Here is a 22,819-nt window from a genome sequence, read left to right as displayed (position 1 = left end):
GTACTGTGTCCAGTTTTGGGCCCCACACTACAACAAGGATGTGGAAAAATTGGAAAAGGTCCAGCGGAGGGCAACAAAAATGATTAGGGGACTGGAACACATGACTTATGAGGAGAGGCTGAGGGAACTGGGGTTGTTTAGTCTGCAGAAGAGAAGAATGAGGGGGGATTTGATAGCTGCTTTCAACTACCTGAAAGGGGGTTCCAAAGGGGATGGATCTAGACTGTTGTCAGTGATAGCAGATGACAGAACAAGGAGTAATGGTCTCAAGTTGCAGTGGGGGAGGTTTAGGTTGCATATTAGGAAAAACTTTTTCACTAGGAGGGTGGTGAAACACTGGAATGGGTTACCTAGGGAGGTGGTGGAATCTCCTTCCTTAGAAGTTTTTAAGGTCAGGCTTGACAAAGCCCTGGCTGGGATGATTAAGTTGGGGATTGGTCCTGCTTTGAGCAGGGGGTTGGACTAGATGACCTCCTGAGGTCCCTTCCAACCCTGATATTCTATGACCAGCCATCCAGGGGCTCAGATGAGGGGGAAAGGAGGCATTTCCCCATGTTAACAGAGAGATGTTTTTAAACCACTTGCTGCCATCCCATGGGTCACTCTGCTGGTGAGTTTGAGGCCTTTCCCTCCCTGCGTCTCTCTGCTCTGTTTTGACTGTGAGCTGATCAGGACAGCTATCTGTTACCCTGGGTGTGTACAGTGCCAAGCACAATGGAGCCCTTATCCTCACATTCTGCAGCAATACTGAGCCCTCGGTGTAACCAGCCCTTGCTGGGGAGCTGGCCTTTGGCAAGGTTTGAGGGGAAGCTGAACTAATAAGGCTATGGCGATTGGAAAAACAATTCTGACGTATTAGCAGCTGCTTCTGAGCGTGCTTACCAGCTCCTCTGCCCTGTCTGAGTCTCTGCAGGAGGGAGGTGGTGGGAGAGGAAGTTTGTTGTTGCAGAGGACCACGTGTGGCCTCGCCTAGCAGTGGGGACCCCGGAAAACTGCCTGGAGATGGGGGACCCTAGCGACCAGTGACCTGGTGACCAGGAGGCCAAGCCCAGCTTGGCAGTCAGCCGGTTCTGGGCAGTGGGAGGACAAAGAGCTGAGGAGAGAGGACCCCGGTGACCTGACCCACCAGTTTAGGCCAGTGGGCAACAAAGGATGGAAGATAGGAGCCCCAGGCACCTGTTTACCTGGGAGGGAAGACAAAGGACAGGGGAGGAGCTGTTGTGAAAGATGATATAGGATGATCGGCTGGAAGGAGGGGGCTTCTGGACTGGGGAGAGAGAGCAACCAGAGCCCACCTGGATGCAGGAGAGACCTAGATGTACGGTGCTGAGGGTTGCTAGGCCTGAGGGCCTAGAGAGTTTCCTGTGCTGTGTTCAGATGCTCAATAAACCCTCCTGTTTTACGCTGGCTGAGAGTCACTCCAGTCTAGAGATCAGGTTGCATCATTCCCTCTGGGGGTCCAGAGCAAGTGGACTCCCTGAGGGGGCCCATGGCAAGAGTAGGCCCCCTCTTGCCTACTCAGAGAGGTGCGGTCAGAGAGGTGCGGTTCCGGGGGGCCTATGGCTTACCCCCCAAGAGAGAGCAGACCCCTGAGAAGGGCTGTTGCACTGAAGGCGGTTCCTTCCAGGGACTGTATGGAGCTGAGAAAGAGCACATGTCCTGAGAGTTTGTGACATAGGTCAGTTACCTTAGACCCGAATGAGAGGGCACATGAGAAATGGCAATAAAATATCGCCTGATCTAGGGAAGGGAGGACGGGGGCATCTGTTCTCCCTGTCTCATAGCACAAGGGCAGAGGACAAACAATGACATTAAAAAATGGGACATTCAAACCAATAAAAGGCAATACTTCTACACACCACATGTGGGCAGACTGTGGAACTCACTGCCACCAGAAGCTGCAGAGGCCAGGAACTCGACACAATGCAAAAAGGGATTGGACGTGGGCACGGACAACGAGAATAGCCAGAGCTGTCATAATTAATAACAAATCTGGCAGGATATTGAACCTTCTGCCTCAGAGCTTAAACCAACCTATTAGAGACCAAGAGGAGACCTGCCTGTGGAGGGCTGACACGTCTGAAACCTCAGCGCTGGCCCCTGGGAGGCTGGGCCGGACGGATCTCCACTCTGACCCAGTCTGGCAATGCCCATTTTCCTCTGATAGGCGACAAACCCTGCCCTCTCCCCCCAGCCTGGCACAAAGCCAGTCCCAGCCAAGAGCAGCTTGTCCCCTGCCAGCCCCTCTGGGGGGAGGGAAATGCCCAGGTTACTGCAGAGCTAGGAAAGTGGATCGGGGGTGAGCACAAAGGAATGGCTGGATCAGCGCAGCAGCCAGGAGATACCACTCCCTCCAAGGCAGGGTCGGCAGCAGGTGGGTTTTGGGTCCGGGGCCCTAGGGGCTGCATGTAGCACGGGGATGTATCAAGCTGCACCGGAAAAAACGAAGTGCAAAGCGAGGGCCCCATGGCAGGGCAGGAGCCAGCACAGCGTCCAAGGAGGAACAGGAAGGACAGAGCAGGGGGTGGTTCACGGGCCTACATCAGTGAGGACAGGAGGGCAGCTCTTCTCGGTCCATAGTGCCGCGCAGTCCTTCTGCCGAGTGCACGTGCCCCCGCACCAGCCGCACTGCATGAGGCGCTCCGCCCGCAGGCAGCGCTGGCATGTCAGAAAGTGGCGGCAGCCCGGGCCAGTGAGGGAAACTTGAGACACCTTCAGGAGAAAGGGAGAACGTCAGTGCACAGGGCTGAGGCTCACGGAGAACTCGGGGCAGCCGCAAAGCACCCGCGAACGGGGACCCCCACACACCCCTCAGCACCAGGAGGGCAGGACACAGCCTTCCTGCAGTTGGCATGCCCTTGGGCACAGCCATTGCTGCCTCCCAGCCACAGGTGAGGGGCAGAAATGAACCCTGTGGCCCACCCAGCACATCTCCCCAAGACAGACCAGCTGGTGGCCCAGGGCTCCGATCCCATTTGGGGCCAGGGCAGAGAGTGGCTTCCCGACCCAGGCAAAGGGGGAGACCCCAGCCCAGCGAGGTTGGGGTAAACACTCGCCTGTCTCACCTTGTTTCCAGTGGCGAAGAACAGAGAGTCCTCCAGCCGACCAACCTCCCGCAGCACCGGCAGCTCCTTGCCCAGGGAGAAATTAGCCAAGGTGACAGTGTAGGAGCTGGATCGCTGAAGCACCACCTGAGGGGGGACAGTGACCGCATTCAGAGAGCTAGCAACTCCAGGGAAAGCCGGGGGCATGGCCCAGCCGACCCCCGCAGGAGGAGAGCAGCACTGCCCTTGGTGGGGACCGTGCTCCGGCCCTCTGCAATCCCAGGGAAGTGGGGGTCTACGGTGTCCGCACGGTCCTCCAGTGCTGCCCAGGCCCAGCCAGTGGCCTGACCACACGGCTGGATGGAGGCAGCTGCCTCCTCCAGGCCCAGCCAGTGGCACGGATAGGCTACAGTAGTGGCAGCAATAGCACCAGGGCAAGGAATGGAGGTGCTTTGGATTGGGCACAGTCCAGTCAGCCTCACGGGTCATTGTAACTGGCAGTCAGCCACAGAGCCCCAAGTCCAGGCACGATTCACCCCATTTCGTCCAGCCCATGTCAGTACCACAGGACGGACGCCCTGTGTGGGCTTTGGAAACCGTTGGAGCAACCCAGGGCGCGTCGCCCCCTGCTGGAGGGGCTGGCATTGCAGCCCCCCTGGGAATGGAGACGGCACAGCTGCGGAGCCAAGTCTACCTGCATGATGCGCCCCTCCGCCGTGCCCAGGTGGGCGACCGTCACATTGCCCTGGGCCTCCACGAAGATGGAGGTGAGCAGAACTCCGACCATGTGCCCATTGAACAGATCCACCTTGTAGGGGGCCGTGGTGACCAGGGTGGGCTTGTTCCAGCAACTGGTATCCACCACCGGAGACGAGAGGTTCACCTGGGACATCACACAGTATTAGCTCCCTGCAGCACCTCCCCCGCCCCCCCATCTCCCTCCCCCCACGGCTGCCCGGTGTCACACATGGACCTGCCAGTGCTCCCACTGCATCTGGGGCCACTGCCCCCGTCCTGCCACTCGCTGCTCCCTCTGCCAGCCACCCATGAGGAGGGAGCAGCTGGGGGGAAAGGGGACAAAGCGGACAGGGAACCCACTGCTGGTCCCAGCCTCTTCCAGCTACCCCCTGCCCGGCTTCCTCCCACCACCACCAGTAGTCAGCTCCAGATTCCCACCCATACACCCCAACCCCCAGGTACCACCCAGCCCCCCAATACCACCTATACACCCCCAACCCCCCAGCACCCACCCATACACCCCCTGAACCCCAGTACCACCCAGCCCCCCAGCACCCACCCATACACACCAATCCCCCAACATCCTAGTACCACCCATATACCCCCAACTCCCCAGTACCACTCAACCCCTCCATACACTCCCGTGCACCCCCTGCACCACCCAGTCCTCCAGTACACATCTATACATCCCCCAACTCCACAGCACCCATCCATACACCCCCTAACCTCCATCCTCACCCCTATACATCCCACCTTCCACTACGGGGTGCATTGCCCAGGAGCTGAAGTTGATACAATCGACAAATACAAAATGAACTAAGTAACTGATTGGCCCAGAACATCCCCCATGGAGCTACACAGAACTTGGCACCTGCGGGTGTGGGTAGCCTTTGGGCTTGGCACTGGCTGGGCGAAGAGCAGGGGATTCCCCTGATCTCCAGCCTCCATTTCTGCAGAAGCCTGGGCCAGCTGGGGATCACCAGCAGCTAGGGAGACCTGGCCACAGGTCCAGCTGTTAAGCTGAGGACAAGAGATCCTGCAAGGGAACAGATACTGCTGGCAGCTGCAGGGGAAGCAGCAGCTGCTGGGCATTTGGATGAACGTTGCGGCGGCGGCTGCTGGGCAATTTTAGAGCCGTTTCCCCTGCAGGGAAGTCTCTCTTGGGATAACAGGCAAACTCCCTGCCTTGATCCCAGAGTTTCCCAGGAGTAGGACAAATGTCCTCAACGTTCCGGGTCACATAGCAGCGCCCTTGGAAACCCGTCTCCATCGCCTGGCCCAGAGCCACATCCATGGGCCTGGCACGGATGGCCCCACAGGGAGGCTCCATGGGATCTGATGCTGGCCATCCCTGGGGGTGAGGCCACTACTGCTAGGGCCCTGCTAGCTAGTCACCCCAGGGGCAGGAGGGACCGCTGGCCCCAGCACTACCTCAGCAGGTAGGTCAGAACACACTGGTGAAGATTACAATCGGAGCAGGGTGGCACATTAAGCCTGTGAAGGGACATTCAGGACCGGGGTCATAGGAAGCAAAGCCCCCTCTGGTTACAGCCAGAGGTCCCGGAGATGAGGACGCAGTGCTTCTGTCCTGCCTCGCGTTGGCTGTGTACCATTTGCTATCCCGCTGTAGAGTCCTCGGACAGCTCCTAACTTTAGGCTTGTTTGCCTCTCGCTTGCGTGACTCAGCTGTCTTGCCCTGGAGTCATAACACCCACCCCTTCCTCCATGCGCATTAGCACTCGACCGGGCGGGAGCAGGCAGCCCAATTTCCCTGCCTTTGGGACTCGCACAGCTCCAGGCAGCTGCTGCGGAAGAGGAGGGCAGCCGACTGTAAGCAGAGCGTGAGCTCATGCCAGGCGCTTTTGGGAAATGGACGAGACATCTGGCAAGAGCTCAGACTCAGTGTCCTCCCACTCCCGAAGCAGGGGCTTGAGGCAAAGGGCTTGGCCTGACCCTGCAATGCACAATAGTGGAAGGAAGGAGACGAAGCTGGACCGAAAGGCCACAGCAGCCTCTGTGTCTGTGGAGGGAGGATTTTCCGTCACACTCCCAGGAAACGTGGTGGGTTCCCATTCCCTCCAGGGCAGAACTCCCAGGAGATGAAACCGGGGAAGGGCAAGGAATCCAGCTGAGATCAGAGCTCAGTACACAGCCTCAGGCAGGGCTACTCTTAAAAATCCGATTGTCCCAGCGACGGCACTTGGCTGGGAAAACGTCACCCCAAGCACTGTAGTTTTGCTGGCCTAACCCCCAGTGCAGACACAACTAGGCCAACAGAATTCTCCCTTTACCTAGTTACCACCTCTCGGAGAGCTGGATTCACTCCAGCCATGGGAAAACCCCTTAGCTGGCATAGGAAGTGTCTAGGCTGCAGCTCTACCGGGGCACAGCCGCAGCACTGTAGCTGTGCGGCTGCAGACACATTCCGGCCCACCCCTCTCCTCTACCCAGTCACGGGGCAAAGGGCTGCCCTGCTGCGCCCTATCCCAGACAGCCTCCACCTCACCTCATCACCCCCCTCCACACCCCAGCCACCCGCGGCATTTCACAGCCTCCAGGGGCTGAAGTTCACCGCCTCTGATTCTTCCGGCACGGGGAGCTTCCCCCTGCACATCTGCACCTGACTAGACAAAATCTAGCTGTGCTCTGTGTCTGCCGGTAGCAGAGTCCCACTGGGGGGAGCAGTAAGAGCACGGCTGCAGGAGGGGCTCCCGACAGGACTCCAGTCGCCAGCACTTCCCATCTTCACAGCGCAGCACACGACAAACCATGGCACAGGAACACCAGGGAGGTTACACAGCCCGGCCCTCAGACATTAGGAAAGAGGACATTAAAGGGCGCCCGTGGACCTTGAATTCGGCCCCTGGGGTGACTGCATTACGGTGCAGTCTTTAATTACAGGACCACCGTCCGGCTTCCCCACAGGTGAGCATGTCACGGCTGTGCCCTAACGCATGTTCACAAGGAGCCAAAGGCTTTCAGATGGGTCACCAGCAGGGTTGGGACTGAGAGACGCACTGCATAGACCTCTGCCCCTGGAGCTACCCACATCAGTAGTACGTTGTCATCCTCTCCCGGGTCAGGAAGATGAGACGCACGCTTTGCTGGGGGCTCCCAGTTAGCTGCTGGTGGTAGAGGAATGGTGAGATGCAGGGATCTCTCCTTCCATTCCTGGGCTCGGAAGGGAGCCCAGACATTTGTGACATTTTTCCCAAGCTGTCCCATCCGCTCCAACCTGTCCCAGTCCTGTCTCTTCCCCACCCCGGCTCCTTGCCTACCCAGGCTGTCTCCAGTCCTCAGGCTTCTCATCCCAGTCCCTGTCTCCTTGTCCAGCCAGTCCCAGTCCCTCCTCCAGCTATTTGTCCAATCTGTCTCTCTCCTATCCCCAGGGCTGGTGCCCTAGATCCCTTCCCAGGCTCCTCAGCTAACCTGTCTCCAATGAATCCCCTCGCCAGCCCCATGGCCCAGTCTCTTGGCCTAGCCAGTCCCAGTTCTCCTCTTGTACCTAGCTCCTTGTCAGATCTGTCTCTATCCCACCCTCCATTCTCCTTGTCCAACCAGCCCGAATCCTCCAGACCCTCATGTGACCCGAATGCTTCCCTCAGTGGCTCTCAGTACTCATCTCCTTGCCCAAGCAGTCTTAGTCTCCCCACCCCAGCTCCCAGCCCCAGTCTCCCCCACACGCATTCCAGGCCCAGTCTCCCCATGCTAGTCTCATACTCCTGGTCCCAGGTTACTCCTTCCTCTGCTTCCCAGGACTGGCTCTTGCCTCTCTGCATTCGTCTCAGCTTCCTGCTCCCCAGGACCTGGTTGCCGGCACAGGGGCTCTGAGAGCGCCCGAGAGCCCAGCTCCTGCCCTCGATCCCTGTGCCCGGCTGGGGCCAGGAACAGCTCTGCCCACCCCCTGTAGCCTGGGCTGGAGCATCAGATGCTCAGTAGGAAGGTGGCTGCGCAGACTGGGAGCTCTGGGGCGATGGAGCATGCTCAGTGAGGGAGATTCTCTGGCCACCACTGCGGAAGTCTTCACTGAGCATGTGTGAACTGTAATGTTAAAACTCTTTGAACTTAGCCAAGTGTGGGAGGATTTTCCTGGGGACAACAAAAGGCGCGACCCTGTGTCACGTCCCTGCTCCAAAGCATGGGGCCACGAGAGCTGGCCATGCAAAAGGTCGCATGCAAAACTTCAACCTGACCACATAGAAACAGGGGCTGCTCCAGCTACAAGCAAACTAGGCAGCTGCCTAGGATTTCTGGGAGACACACCGCGGACCCATCTACTGGGGTAGGGAGGAAGGAGGTGAGCTGCAGAGCACTAACAGCCCCGTGGAGACCCTGATGTGTTAATACACAATTCACAACCCCCACAAACTGCTCCATGGTGAAGTGCAGACAAGCCCTATGGGGGATGGGGCAGGAAGGCCCCTGGCACAATGGCAATAGACAGCGAGGGGAGAGGCCTGGTCCCTCCAGTGGGAGGAGAGGGGAGGCCCTGGAGAGTGCAGTTTCTCCCGTGGGAGGAGAAGGGGGGAGATCCTGGCCCCCCTCTTTAAATGCCACTCCGCCGCCCCTGGGCAACACAGCATGTATTTCCCCAGCCTCGTTCTTGGAAACAGCTTGATCATTTTGGCTGGAAATTCCCAACAAAATTCAGGCTGCGGAAGACACAGGGCATGGAAAATTAAGCCCAAACGGTTAAAATTTGGCAAAGTTATAAGTAACTGACAATGGGGTCTTATAATAGGAAATGCTGGGTAGCCTTCCCAATAGGCCAGACTGCCAGCCCCGGCTCTGAGCACTGGGGTCGCAGAACAACGTCCCTCCCCTGCTGCCAGCCCTGGCTCTGAGCACTGGTTGCAGAGCCACGTCCATCCCATGCTGCCTGCCCCCAGACCAGCTCCCAAGCATGACAAGGATCAGTCCCAGGAACGCACATGGAGACCACAGCAACCCTCCAGATCAGCCACACCACACAACCCCTGGGGCTGCACCATACCAGCTTCCATGGAGACACCGCCCAGCCCTGAGCTAAAGACCAACCAAGACGACCCGTCTCGAGCTGCTCAGCGTATGGGACCGACAGCACCACACAGCTCCTGACCCGGCAGCTCCACAGCTTCGATCAGGACCCTGTGTTTTTAAATCTGGCGCAGTCAGCTGTGGGGTGACTTAGGCCTCACCTTTCTTCTCTGGCAAGCCTGAGGAATGTGCACAAACCCCCTGGCAGTGTCCCACACCCACACGGAAGCCTCTCCACTGCCTGGGGCCCTGGAAGCGAATCCATGATGGGGCTTGGCCTGGAATCCAGGAGACTAGCTTGCGCACGCACACACACGCACGCACACGTGCGCACCCTTCCCAAGCCCAAGGTCACCTGACACCACCGAACATTTCCTCCTGGGGCTCCAAGGAGAACAAAGCCATTCTCACTGCCATAGCCCCGTGGCTCTGAAACAGCCTCCCGACACTTAGCACCTGTGCAAGCCGGAGCGCTATGGATAGACTGATCTCCCCGAGCTGCCCCAGCACCACGCCAGACATGGGTATCAGCTCCGGGTGAGGGAGAAGAGCAGCACACTGCCTAGGGAGGAACCTGGAGAGGGTTAGGAATTCTGCAGGGGAGAGAAAGGGTGCCAAGAAGCGCCTGGCACCAGGGAACAGGAAAGGGGGAGCTGGCCTGGATCCTGCCAAAGCAGAGTGTCCGCTGTATGCGCGCACATGAAATCAGAACTGGCCTATGTTGTCAGCATGCAGGTGTCACCCCAGGAGAACCACCGTACTGGACATAGTCAGAGGCGATGCTGGGGCAGCCTCCTCTGGGGGGCACTCATTCCCCAGAACCTGACTCCTTGCAAAAATTTCCCCTCCAGGTGGGTCAGAAATAAGCCACGCCCTGGCTCTGCAGCCGGGAAGCATCGTGCCAGCTGCTCACCACCAGCCCTGGCGTGTAGTCGAGCGAAGCATGCTAGAAACAGCAGCATCGTCACAGCAGTGTGAGCATTGGGCCGGGCACCCCAGTACGATCTCATCCAAGACCCTAAGAACATACTCGAAAGGGTGGCCTGTCCCACTGTCCATGCTGCAGCAACTACACTGCTGTTTTTAGCCCACTAGCGCAATCAGAGCCAGCATGGGTCTGTCTCCTGGGATTGGAAATCTCACCTCCAGCCCCAGCATAGAGACACCCTCAGTGTGAGAATTAATCAGGTTTCAGCAGATGGCACATTCTGTTTCTGTCAGACTGCCAGGAAACCCAGATGGGCTGAAACCCCATTGAATTGGGCCCTGGACTTGTACAAGGCACTTGCTGCCCAGTGCACTCAGACGACAACATGCCGCCCTCCGGAGAAGATCCTAAGGTTTCAAAGGGTTGGGCTCAGCTGCATTTGTGTCACACAAGTTCCACTGTCTAGCTCCATCGCAGCAGCCCCAGGGGTGGTCTCCCCATACAGCAGTGCCATGGGATGGCTAGTGAGAGTTGTCCTGGCCACAGAATGCTGAATGCACATGGCAGGGTCCCGGGCTGAGCTCCAAGTCAAGACCCCTGCACGGCACCATCACTGCAGTCAGGGGATGTGTTCCATGCTCTCGGCCCTTCCCCATCAGCAGCTCCGGGCGCCCCAGATCTGCAGCACAGAGATGGGATTGCTGCGACATGCTACCCAGTGAGGGTAGCAGCTACCAAGGGAGGAGAACATAGCCACAAGGCACCTTCACCCTGGGGGCCTGCACTCAGCCACTCTCACAAGGAGGGGCCTGCAGGTTCCACGCCACACGCTACTCCCAGCTCCAAAGTCAGGGTCAGTCAGTACCCGGGCATGGGGGCAGTGGGACACAGCCTGCAAACTGACCTCTGCACCATCTCTGAGACAGAGCTGGGAAGGGCCAGAGGCAACAGGGGTAAAGAGGTTGCAATGCTGGCAGACCACAGGGTGGAGCATCCCAGACCCAACACAAAATCCACACCTGCCAACACAACCCAAAACGTGGAAGCTTTTTACTGCCAATGAACAGAACTGAAAATAGCCTCCCAGCCCACCAAGGCGAGCCCAGAGACTTCCCATCCCCAGGCCTCACCCCAGTGCGGTGTGGCTTAGGGCATGTTTAATGCTCTGGGGTCACATCCACAGGGACCAGCGCTGGGCAGCTCTCTCAGCTCTCCTATTAAATATTAACATTAACCAGCCCCTGGGGAGTCGTTCCTTCCATTGCTTAGGAGCAGCTGGGCTAGGAATGGAGCATGGGACACGCCCACCCAACCTGGAACTCTAGGCAGGGAATGTAAGCAAGCTGCAGCCAGTTAGCTGAATGCTAGCACAGGCCAGATCCCTAACCACAGCTCCAGGAGAGCACTGATGTGGGCTGTCTGAGACACGCCCGCAGGGCTGGGGCACAGCAGGGTGAAACTCAGGGCTCGCCCTCCCTGGCTGTATCTCCCTAGAAAAGCTGGCACTAATTCCCCTCGTATTTCTGTACCTACAAACACAATCTCCAGGGTGCTCCCCTCCCCAACCCTCCTTGCAGCCCCAATTCCCCTGCTGCCTGAAACCCCGCAGACAGAAGATCTCTGAGGCCCTGATTGCAGAATGTGATTATGCTGCACCCAGCAGCGATATGGCCTTGCGGCGGGCAGAACATGGGGGTATTTGAGCTCTCTGAGGATCCAGAGGAGTGGGTCAGATTACAGGGCAATTAGCAGCCGCAAGCGGAACCCTAAATCAGAAGCACCTCTCGCACCTGTGTGCGCTCAGCCTACAGCTAGGAGAGCCCCAGACCTGGCACTGTTGTCCCTGACTTAACAAGGCCAATGCACCAAACACAAGGTTACAAATCCCCCGTGACTAACTGTGCCAAGTGTCGCCCGGTGCACCTGCTGAGAGGCCTGCGGTAGGAACATCCAGATGGGGCAGTTCCCAGGTGCAGCGGTGAGAGCTAATCAGAGACAGCAAACATGCAGCAGGCTACACACCCTGTCTGCGTCTGCACGGGGTGAGTTGCAGGCAACCGGCCTCTCTCCATGCCTGCTCTGTCCCTGCTCCCTGGAGCTCAGCACTGGCTCGATCCTGGGTTTTCATATCCCGCAGCTCACTCTCCGAGTGGCTTAGGACACTGCCACCAGTCTGCAAGGATGGTGCCGATGCCCCCAGTGCTGCAGCAACAGAGCATGGTGATGCCAGGCAGTACCACCAAGAAGTGCAAGTGCAGTCAGGCCAGAGAGGCATTACATGGGTAGGGAGCCACCATTTGCACTGCCCCCTCCCCGTCCTAGCCACTGTGGCAGTGCTGAGGCCCCTGGCCACACGCCAGCACTTGTTACCTTCCCCCATGGTACAGCCTCCTTGGGCATGTCTGGCAGAGCCCTAGCCATTCTCGTTCATCCTGCACTGGACAGGAGACAGCTTCTCTCTCTGAGCCACAGGCCCAGACACCTCCCTACACCCCCACTAGGGAATCGATTTTCCCCTCAGGCCATAGCAAAGGCTGAACCGAAGATCCCAGCTGGGAGTGTGAAGATCCAGGCCAAGCCAGAAATGCAGCGAGGGGCCAGCTGGGAACTGACCCTGCTGGAGTCGCTGGGGAGAATTGAGTGTCCTACTCTGGGGAGCTTGCTTTTCCCCTTACTCTGGGCTTGCCTTGGTCGCCAGCCCCTCCATGCAGCCCAGCTCTCTACCGAGCCTTTGGGAGGCCAGGTTCTGCCCCGCCCCCCGGCAGCTGGACGACTCACTGACTCTCTTCAGTCATCTGCTTGTTTCCGAACAGGGAGAGAGAGGAGATTTAGGGATCAGGATGATGACAAGCTAATGGCGTGAGCCACCTGCCTCCTGCACTCAGCTCTGCTGGCACTGCTCAGTCCTGACCTGCAGCCCCACTGCTGCCCCAGCCAAGGTCAGAGATGGGATAATGCTGATGGTGCCCTGCCCACTCCTCGACCTGGGACAGGGCTTGGGTTCGGTTTGAGACCCAGGCAGCCCACTGAAGCATGGCTGGATCTGAGAGAGTGCTGGGGCTCCAAAGATCAACCAAAGGGCTGGAGTCACTATTCCATCTGAGGTGGCACTCCCAAGAGAGAAGGAGTAGGAGAGCTGGGTGTAGGTCTGAGATTTGACCAACGTACATGGCAGAGGGGCATTGCTGGCACATGATGGCATATATCACATTGGTAGATGTGCAGGTGAACGAGCCTCTGATGGTGTGGCTGATGTGATTAGGCCCTATGATGGTGTTTCCTGAATAGATATGTGGACACAGTTGGCAACGGGCTTTGTTGCAAGGATAGGTTCCTGGTTTAGTGGTTCTGTTGTGTATATGCCATCATGTGCCAGCAATGCCCCTCTGCCATGTACATGGGTCAAACTGAACAGTCTCTACGTAAAAGAATAAATGGACACAAATCAGACGTCAAGAATTATAACATTCAAAAACCAGATGGAGAACACTTCAATCTCTCTGGTCACTCGATTATAGATCTAAAAGTGGCAATACTTCAACAAAAAAAATTTCAGAAACAGACTCCAACGAGAGACTGCTGAATTGGAATTAATTTGCAAACTGGACACAATTAACTTAGGCTTGAATAGAGACTGGGAGTGAATGGGTCATTACACAAAGTAAAACTATTTCCCCATGTTTGTCCCCCCCCATCCCCCCCACTGTTCCTCAGACCTTCTTGTCAACTGCTGGAAATGGCCCACCTTGATTATCACTACAAAAGGTCCCACCCACTCCCCCACCCCGCTCTCCTGCTGGTAACAGCTCACCTTAAGTGATCACTCTGGTTACAGTGTGAATGGTAACACCCATTGTTTTATGTTTTCTATGTATATAAATCTCCCCACTGTATTTTCCACTGAATGCATCCGATGAAGTGAGCTGTAGCTCACGAAAGCTTATGCTCAAATAAATTTGTTAGCTCTAAGGTGCCACAAGTACTCCTTTTCTTTTTACAGAAGATCTTAAGTTACAATTTGGGCATGAGAGATAAAATATAAAGAGTTGAGCAGGGAGGAGAAAACATAGGTGCCAGTGCATGATTGGTTAAATTTTGTTACCTAGGAGTACTGAGTTAAAGGAGGTAGCTAGTTTTACCTATATAATGTAACAAAAAACAATGCTCTTTGGGAACCATCTCCAGACAGGAATTTAACATCAAATTTTATCTCTCATGCACAAATGCAAGAAGCCTGGGAAACGAGCAGGGAGAAATGGAAGTCCTGGCACAGTCAAGCAATTACGATGTGATTGGAATAACCAAGACTTGGTGGGATAACTCACATGACTGGAGTACTGTCATGGATGGATGGATATAAACTGTTCAGGAAGGACAGGCAGGGCAGAAAAGGTGGGGGAGTTGCACTGTATGTAAGACAGCAGTATGACTGCTCAGAGCTCCGGTATGAAACTGCAGAAAAACCTCTGGATTAAGTTTAGAAGTGTGAGCAACAAGGGTGATGTCATGGTGGGAGTCTGCTCTAGACCACCAGACCAGGGGGATGAGGTGGAAGAGGCTTTCTTCCGGCAACTAACAGAAATTACTAGATCACGGGCCCTGGTTCTCATGGTTCTTCAATCACCCTGATATCTGCTGGGAGAGCAATACAGCAGTGCACAGAAAATCCAGGAAGTTTTTGGAAAGTGTAGGGGACAATTTCCTTGTGCAAGTGCTGGAGGAACCAACTAGGGGCGGAGCTCTTCTTGACCTGCTGCTCACAAACTGGGAAGAATTAGTAGGGGAAGCAAAAGTGGAGGAAGGAGAGCAGCAGAATACTTACCCTGGACTCCAGACTTTGACTCCCTCAGGGAACTGATGGGCAGGATCCCCTGGGAGAATAACATGACGGGGAAAGGAGTCCAGGAGAGCTGGCTGTATTTTAAAGAATCCTTACTGAGGTTGCAGGAACAAACCATCCTGATGTGTAGAAAGAATAGTAAATATGGCAGGCGACCAGCTTGGCTTAACAGTGAAATCCTTGCTAATTAAACACAAAAAAGAAGCTTACAAGAAGTGGAAGATTGGACAAATGACCAGGGAGGAGTATAAAAATATTGCTCAGGCATGCAGGAGTGAAATCAGGAAGGCCAAATCACACTTGGAGTTGCAACTAGCAAGGAACGTTAAGAGTAACAAGAAGGGTTTGTACAGGTATATTAGAAACAAGAAGAAGGTCAAGGAAAGTGTGGGACCCTTACTGAATGTGGGAGGCAACCTAGCGACAGAGGATGTGGAAAAAGCTAATGTACTCAATGTTCTTATTGCCTCTGTCTTCACGAACAAGGTCAGCTCCCAGACTACTGCACTGGGCAGCACAGCATAGGGAGGAGGTGACCAGCTCTCTGTGGAGTAAGAAGAGGTTCAGGACTATTTAGAAGAGCTGAATAAGCATAAGTCCATGGGGCCGGATGCGCTGCATCCAATGGTGCTAAAGGAGTTGGCGGATGTGATTGCAGAGTCATTGGCCATTATCTTTGAAAACTCATGGCGATCGAGGGACATCCCAGATGACTGGAAAAAGGCTAATGTAGTGCCCATCTTTAAAAAAGATCCGGTAAGGAGGATCCAGGGAACTAAAGGCCAGTCAGACTCACCTCAGTCCCTGGAAAAATCATGGAGCAGGTCCTCAAGGAATCAATTTTGAAGCACTTAGAGGAGAGGAAAGTGATCAGGAACCATCAGCATGGATTCACCAAGGGAAAGTCATGCCTGACTAACCTAATTGCCTTCTATGAGGAGATAACTGGCTCTGTGGATGAGGGGATAACAATGGACGTGTTATTCCTTGACTTTAGCAAAGCTTTTGATATGGTCTCCCACAGTATTCTTGCCAGCAAGTTAAAGTAGTATGGGCTGGATGAATGGACTATAACGTGGATAGAAAGCTGTCGAGATCGTCGGGCTCAACAGGTAGTGATCAATGGCTTCCATGTCTAGTTGGCAGCGGGTATCGAGCGGAGTGCCCCAAGGGTCGGTTCTGGGGCCGGTTTTGTTCAATATCTTAATGAATGATCTGGAGGATGGTGTGGATTGCACCCTCAGCAAGTTTGCAGATGACAGATGATAAACTGGGAGGAGTGGTAGAAATGCTGGAGGGCAGGGATAGGATACAGAGGGACCTGGACAAATTAGAGGATTGGGCCAAAAGAAATCTGATGAAGTTCAACAAGGACAAGTGCAGAGTCCTGCACTTAGGACAGAAGAATCCCATGCACTACTACAGACCAGGGACCTAGTGGCTAGGCATCAATTCTGCAGAAAAGGACCTAGGGGTTACAGTGGACGAGAAGCTGGATATGAGTCAACAGTGTGCCCTTGTTGCCAAGAAGGCTAATGGCATTTTGGGCTGTATAAGTAGGAGCATTGCCAGCAGATCAAGGGACGTGATCGTTCCCCTTTATTTGGCATTGGTGAGGCCTCATCTGGAGAACGGTGTCCAGTTCTGGGCCCCACACTACAAGAAGGATGTAGAAAAACTGGAAAGAGTCCAGTGGAGGGCAACAAAAAGGGTTAGGGGGCTGGAGCGCATGATTTATGAGGAGAGGCTGAGGAAACTGGGATTATTTAGTCTGCAAAAGAGAAGAATGAGGGGGGATTTGATATATGCTTTCAACTATCTGAAAGGGGGTTCCAAAGAGGATGGATCTAGATTGTTCTCAGCGGTAGCAGATGACAGAACAAGAAGTAATGGTCTCATGTTGCAGTGGGGAAGGTTTAGGTTGGATATTAAGAAAAACTTGTTCTCTAGGAGGGTGGTGAAGCAGTGGAATGGGTTACCTAGGGAGGTAGTGGAATCTCCTGCCTTAGAGGTTTTCAAGGTCAGGCTTGACAAAGCCCTGGCTGGGATGATTTAGTTGGGGATTGGTCCTGCTTTGAGCAGGGGGTTGGACTAGATGACCTCCTGAGGTCCCTTCCAACCCTGATATTCTACGATTCTGTGATCAAGCTGCTACAACTCTGACCCATCTGCACGACCGTGACTTGCAGAGGCGTCGCCAGAACCTCCAGATGAGAGGATCCTGACTGGCCATCGGGTGAATTATGTCTGTATAGTGGGAGTGTTGAGCATAAGAGATTTGCTTGGTATATGTATTCTCTGTGTGTTGCTAAGAAATAGATGTTCAGAGCACAGTTGTATAAGGCTCTCTCACTGAGAAAAAGTCCTGCAGACCCATAGGGCCCTGAGCATCAAGGGAAAGGGCAGGTACTTAAATTGACCAAGTTTCTTCCTGAGCCCCGTGGGTAAGAATAGGTGCCTTACACCCTGAGCCCTCGGAAGGGAAAGGATGGGGGTGCCTAAATTGATTGGATATAGGCGAGGTGCCCTGGATTTTTGGCGGGTAACATGGGGGACAGCACCGGGGGCACCCCCTACAGCGCTGTGCTAGGAACAAGCCCTTACCTTGAGCCCAGGGTATACCACCCCCACCAGGGCTCTGCTGGGTTTGAGCAGGGATGCAGACATAGAGGAGAGACATCACGGCCCACCTTAGCCACAGGATGGGGCTGTTCCCGCAGACCCCTGGACATGCAGGTCTTTGACGAGGCTGCCAGTGCACAGGGGACACAGGTGAGCCCATTTGACCAGAGCCCAGGTGCCCAGGCTGACTCCTCGTTCGAATAACACAGTGCAGATGGGCACCAGCCTCCTCTTTACAGCAGGTGCTGTCCACTGAGGCAGCGCCATCTAGATCCAAGGGCAGCGCGGTGGGAGGAGGGGGAAAGCAAAACTGCTGGAATAGGAAGGAAGGTCCCATCACAGGTCAAGGACAGAACTGGCCACCTGCATGCCCTGGGGCGGCATGTTCCCCAGGAACTCCTGTAACACCCTTTGGCTGGCTTCCCCACTGCAGGCGGAGAACTCACCCTCTCCAGCCTGACAGAGCAAGCCTAGAGCCAGGCCATGCTGTGCCCACTCCTCCAGCCCAGGCCTGAGTCTCTCCCACCATGTCCCATCCTATTATTTAAGAGTGGATTGGGCTGGGCTTGAATGAGAGATAAACCCAGCCTCTGCGGTGCCCCGCCCCCCACAGCCCCTACTCCTAGGCACAGCATCTGGCTTCAAATGGTAACTAAGTCCACATTCAGAAGTGACAGCCGCTACTTCCCTAGCACTGCCTCAAGGGCTTGACACACGCTCAGGACACAGCCGAGTTCCCACCAGATGGAAGGACAAAACTGGGATCCAGAAACAGAGCTGCTACCAAGGCCTCGCCCTTTACTCTTCCTAACCGCCAGGAATGCATGGGCTGCCTGTGAGACGGAGTGAGGGGCTTTCCTAGGTGGATTGCTCATCACCCCTTCCTGCCACTGTAGAAATCTGCCCGCAGCCAGAGATCATGTAGTGACAGAGAGGGGGAATGAGTCAGGATTATTACACAATCCGGCAAAGCAGGCAGTCGTCGGATTCCAGAGGCAGCAACATCCCTTCAGCTGCCAACACGCTGTTTGTTTTGCTTGTGCAAATTAAGTCGGCTTCCTGCACAGGCCGCGCTATCAGTTTCCAACTGGCCTATGGGCCCATTTCACACCAGAAACCTCCCACGCTTCCAAACCCACTCTCTGCAAGGTGCCAGGCTCTCCTGCCATTTGTCAGCATGGCACAGCCCAGTGTTAAACTGCAAGTTGCCCTGGAACCAAGACCCTACCCCCCCCCCCCCGCACCACCCCAAGGTGAGCTTGCTCCTCATCTCACGGGACGCTGCCAAGGAACGTATCCACACGGAGGGGCTGGCCACCTTGGGTGAGCGCTGCCCAGGCTCTGAGCCACGGGGACACCACAGAAGTCAGGTTGCAAACACCTCCCTTCAACACTCTGCAAACAAAACAGGCAGCGTGTTCCCAATTCCTGGGGGCCCCAAGGAAGGGGGCACCAACTTGTTCTGCTCCAGGAAAAACACAAGGCTGAGAGAAAAGGGGAAAAGCAAACAGCCACACAATGCAAGGAACGGGAAGGACAGCAAACAGCAGCCGATTAGTAAAAATAGGAGAAGGCCAAATCAGACCAGATTTTCACCTTATGCAGAGATTGCTAGCCACAGGTTATCACTGTTATTACTCATGCCTATTGCGGCAGGGCCTAAGGGCGACCACACGGTGCCAGGCACTGTAAGACACCCCATAGCTATGGCAGTGTGAGGCTGGCCAGGAGCGCGGTACCACCCACTAACACAGCTGGGTGGCACAGAATTAGCTTTGCCCACAGCAGTGCTTGCTGCCCAGAGAAATTTTTGTGGATGGTCATTTTCTACAGTCCTGAGATCACAGGTTTGGAGTCAAGCAGAAGCTCAAAGTGCCAGTGAGTAGCAAAAAGTTGGCATAGCCCTTTTTTCCCCTCTCTGCCTCCCTTGCTGCCAATAACCATGTCTGTCTGTATCCCACCACTCAGAAAACACGGGCTCAAGTGCAGATCACAGGGTTGAGAGTCAGGAAGGCCCAAGTTCTCACGCTGGGTCTGACATGGTTTTTCTGCAGGACTCTGGACCAGCCCCGTCCTCTCCCTCTGCCTCACTTTCCCCATCTGGCAAACGCAGGGGAAGCAAATGTTTCCTTGGGACTTTGTGAGGCTCCATTCATATTTGCACAGCACTTTAAGCAGAGGAAGTGCTATTTGCTAAGCCCATGGGCCACACCCTCTTGAAGGAACGGAAGCAGAAGACAGAGCAGGGCACTTGCATCAACTCATGTGCTGCTAAGAAGTAATGAGGCTGCTGATAAATGTGTGTCATCGGGGCTTATATATAATTCATGGGGTAGAAAAGCAATTAAACCAAACCGCACTGGCTGGGGGGAGGGGCAGCGGGAAGAGAAGCTTTTAGAGTTTGGGGGACAGAAAACAAGGCCGCTATAACTGATCGTGAACTACAGCCCCACTAGTCCCACCCTCAAGGTGACATGCGACACAACTAGCTCTGCTCGGAGCAAGGTCAGCAATATGCAAACTGCAAAGAGCCTGGAGCTGCAGCTCGGGCAGCGACCCCCGGCCCTAACCATACAAGCACAGATCCTCACCCACCAGGGCACTCCGCAAGGATGGGGCTCCCCTCAGATGGATCTCAGCTAGTGCAGCTGCTAAAGGTCATCTCAACACCCCCCAAACCAGGAAGCACAAAGGCCCGGCTAGCACAGGTAAGGGTGAGGAACAAGATGACGTTAAACAAACTTTGAGCCTCAATAGCTGAGGTTCAATGTGGAATGAGAGGACTGGGGGCAGCTGGGCCACGCTTTCCTTTTATCCCAACCTAACTGGCCCACCCCAGAGAAACTGCTATGGACAGAAAGCGCTGCATGTCCCCTGCTCCCCTGGCAAGGGGGAAGCTGGCGTGTGCAGGGGACTCACGTTGTGGGGGCAGTACTCAACGGCCTGGAAGAAGCTAAGCCCTCGCAGCAGCTCACGCTGGGCAACACCACAGCACTTGGACATCCCATCCTCAATGGCCTGGTTGATCTGGTGCACAGGGAAGGCGCACACCGCCGAGTACCAGCGCGGCACGGAACTCTCCGCCTCACTCTCAGCGAACGCACCGAACAGGACCAGGTCGGTGTTGTTGACGCTGATTTCCTGGGCCAGCTTTGGGCCCGGCCTGGCCACATAGGCTGCCTGAAGCACATTGAAAGCCACATCGCGCTTGTGCTCCCCGTCCAAGCTCTGCCTCCGCCTGCGCTTGGACTCGAAGCGGCAATCCAGGACCAGCTCGCGGTACTGATGCATGTCATGCTCCTCGGCACTCAGCCGCGCCAGCCGCGTGTGGTACGATCCGGACATGGGGCTCTCCTTTTGGACAGTCAGGAAGTACACAAAGTCCTGGGCACTGAAGGAATACACGTAGTCAATGGGGTAGGAGTCCTGGAACTCTGACAGCACGTTGAGGGAACGGGAAACATGGAAGAACCCATCCAAGGTAGCCTTCGGTCTCCGGATAGACACAGATTCTGGGCTGTACCTCGCAGCTATACTGCTATTGATGGTAGAGGCAATGTAGAAGTAAGAAACATGGCTGGTTTCAGTCACCAGGACCCTCGTCCCCAGGGGGCTGGCCACGCAGTCTGGGCACTCAGCAGGACTGTTGTCCGCTGAATACAAACAGTAGGTGGCACTAACCACCACCAGGCTGTCTTGGATTTCCAATTCGTGCAGGAAACACCGGCCATGCTGGGAAGTGCCACAGCTGTATAGCCACGGCTCAGATGGGTCCAGCACCAGAACCACGTTATCTGTGTCTTCAGGCTTCTGGACGGCTCCCAGCTCCTGGCACTGGGCACAGATCTCGCACTGAGCACTGCCCACGGGGCCGGTCACAATGATGGATGAGTTTGCTAGTGCTTGGGTCACCACATAGATCTTGTTCCGCACCGCCACAAAGAGAGCGGCTGCTCCGCTCGGATCCTTGTAGGTGACAATGTTCTGGATGGGGCCATCCGCGGTGAAGCTGGGCAGCTCATACTTGACGGTGAAGTCCCTGGTAGCATTATAGGGAATCCGTGGGCACTGCCAAGTGCTGAAAGAAACTCCAGTGAGCATGAACCCCAGGGAGAGGCAAACCAGGAATGAAAGCCCCATGCTAGGGGAGGAAACGCCGCTCCAGGATCCTTGACTCCAAAGGTCACCTGAGCTCCTCAGCTCTGAGCAGGTCTGGGATCCATCGAGTGTGAGCTACCATCCTACTACAGCTGAAATACCAGCAGGAAAGAGCATGTTAGTCTCAGCATTGAAGAGATGCCACATCCCACTCGAGTACTCACCGGGAGCACACCACCTCCCCATCCCCCAGGGCAGGCACTGGGTCTTCCCCCAGAGTGCAGAGGGGATCAGGCCCCCCATGGCTGGATCTCTCCAGCATGTCCACAGCACCTCCCAGCTGGACAGACCCAGAAAAGCGCTGGTCCATCTCATTCACTGGAGGAAAGAAGTGGATTTGTATTGATGGGTCTTGAAGCATACTGCCCTGATGCTGCACTGCCGTGTCAGCCAGTCGCTTGCACAGTCAAGCATCTGGTAACCTCAGTGAGGGCTCACCCAAACCAGGCAAGCCAATACACCCTGCATGCACTGCCCTGGATACACACGGGGGCTGAGGCACATTGGATGTTGAACAGAACGAAGAAGCCTGGCTTGGTTTTAACCAGCTATGACATTTGGATCCCTAAAGACTGGAGGCTGCATGGCTCTGGGGCCCACTCCAGTTGGGATCTGCAAGTAGACAACACTTCTTTCCCCAGAATCCCCTCACCTCTCATGGGCAGCCCAAGCTGTTTGGAAGAGGTAGCACCGGGCAGCCCCTCCTCCATCCGGCCTCCGCACTGCCATGAGATGGAGACAGGAAGGGCTGGGGAGGGGGGAGATCCCTCTCCCTCACTCAGGCACCTGCTGCAGAGCCAGGGACCGCAGAGCCAGGGACCGAGCATCAAAGGTGAGCCTGGTTACCATCTCAGCCTACATCTAGCTAGGATGGGAACATGGGCGGCGAGTCCTATGGGCCTGTGGTGCCTGGGCACCAGGAATATTCCTGGCCCAGGGCCCGGCTCCAGCAATGTCTGAGGCTGGGTCTCTCCCTCGGCCCCACCTTCCGCCCCGGGCACCCCTGTGCCATGTGTCCCCTGGGCCGTTTAAAACAGCCCGGGGCCTCCACTCACCACCAGCAGCACAGTGGAGCTGAGCAGTTTCCTGCCTGCTCGCTCCACGTGGCTGCCGACACCTTCCTGCAGCCCCTGGGTGGGGTGGGTCTGTGTCCTGCCCCTAGTGCTCCTGCGGGGGCGGTGCCTGGGGGTAGCAGCACATGGAGACGCCCACCTGCCCTGCCTAGGAGTCCCAGATAAGCACTGCACACACACCCCTCCCAGAGCCTGCACCCCCTCCTTTAGCCCTCAAACTCCCTCCCAGAGCCTGTATCCCCACCCCCAGCTCAGAGCCAGCATTCAAACTCTGTCCCAGAGCCTGCACCCCTCACCTCCTCCTGCACACCCACCCCCTGCCCTAGCCTGGAGCCTGCACCCACCACCCAAAGTCCGTCCCAGAGCCTGCACCCCTCCCCCTTCCCACACACCCTCTCCT

The 22,819-nt window shown here is 55.8% G+C and overlaps 1 protein-coding gene across 1 annotated transcript in view; it reads right to left on the bottom strand.

Moving 5' to 3' along the window:
* Positions 1-21,328, bottom strand: part of MST1R (macrophage stimulating 1 receptor) — a 42,737-nt gene extending 21,409 nt beyond the window's left edge. Inside the window, exons 1-4 of the mRNA XM_077821663.1 lie at positions 20,108-21,328; positions 3,739-3,927; positions 3,066-3,191; positions 2,542-2,712 (exon numbers count right to left, since the gene is read on the bottom strand). Coding sequence (XP_077677789.1) covers positions 2,542-2,712; positions 3,066-3,191; positions 3,739-3,927; positions 20,108-21,328 — 1,707 coding nt within the window. The remainder of the gene's footprint in view (positions 1-2,541; positions 2,713-3,065; positions 3,192-3,738; positions 3,928-20,107) is intronic.
* Positions 21,329-22,819: the final 1,491 nt, after the last annotated feature.

This window comes from Eretmochelys imbricata, chromosome 7 (genome assembly GCF_965152235.1).
Source record: "Eretmochelys imbricata isolate rEreImb1 chromosome 7, rEreImb1.hap1, whole genome shotgun sequence".
Classification (NCBI taxonomy): domain Eukaryota; kingdom Metazoa; phylum Chordata; order Testudines; family Cheloniidae; genus Eretmochelys; species Eretmochelys imbricata.
Note: the sequence above shows the minus strand (reverse complement) of the source record. Positions and strands in the feature narration are given on the sequence as shown.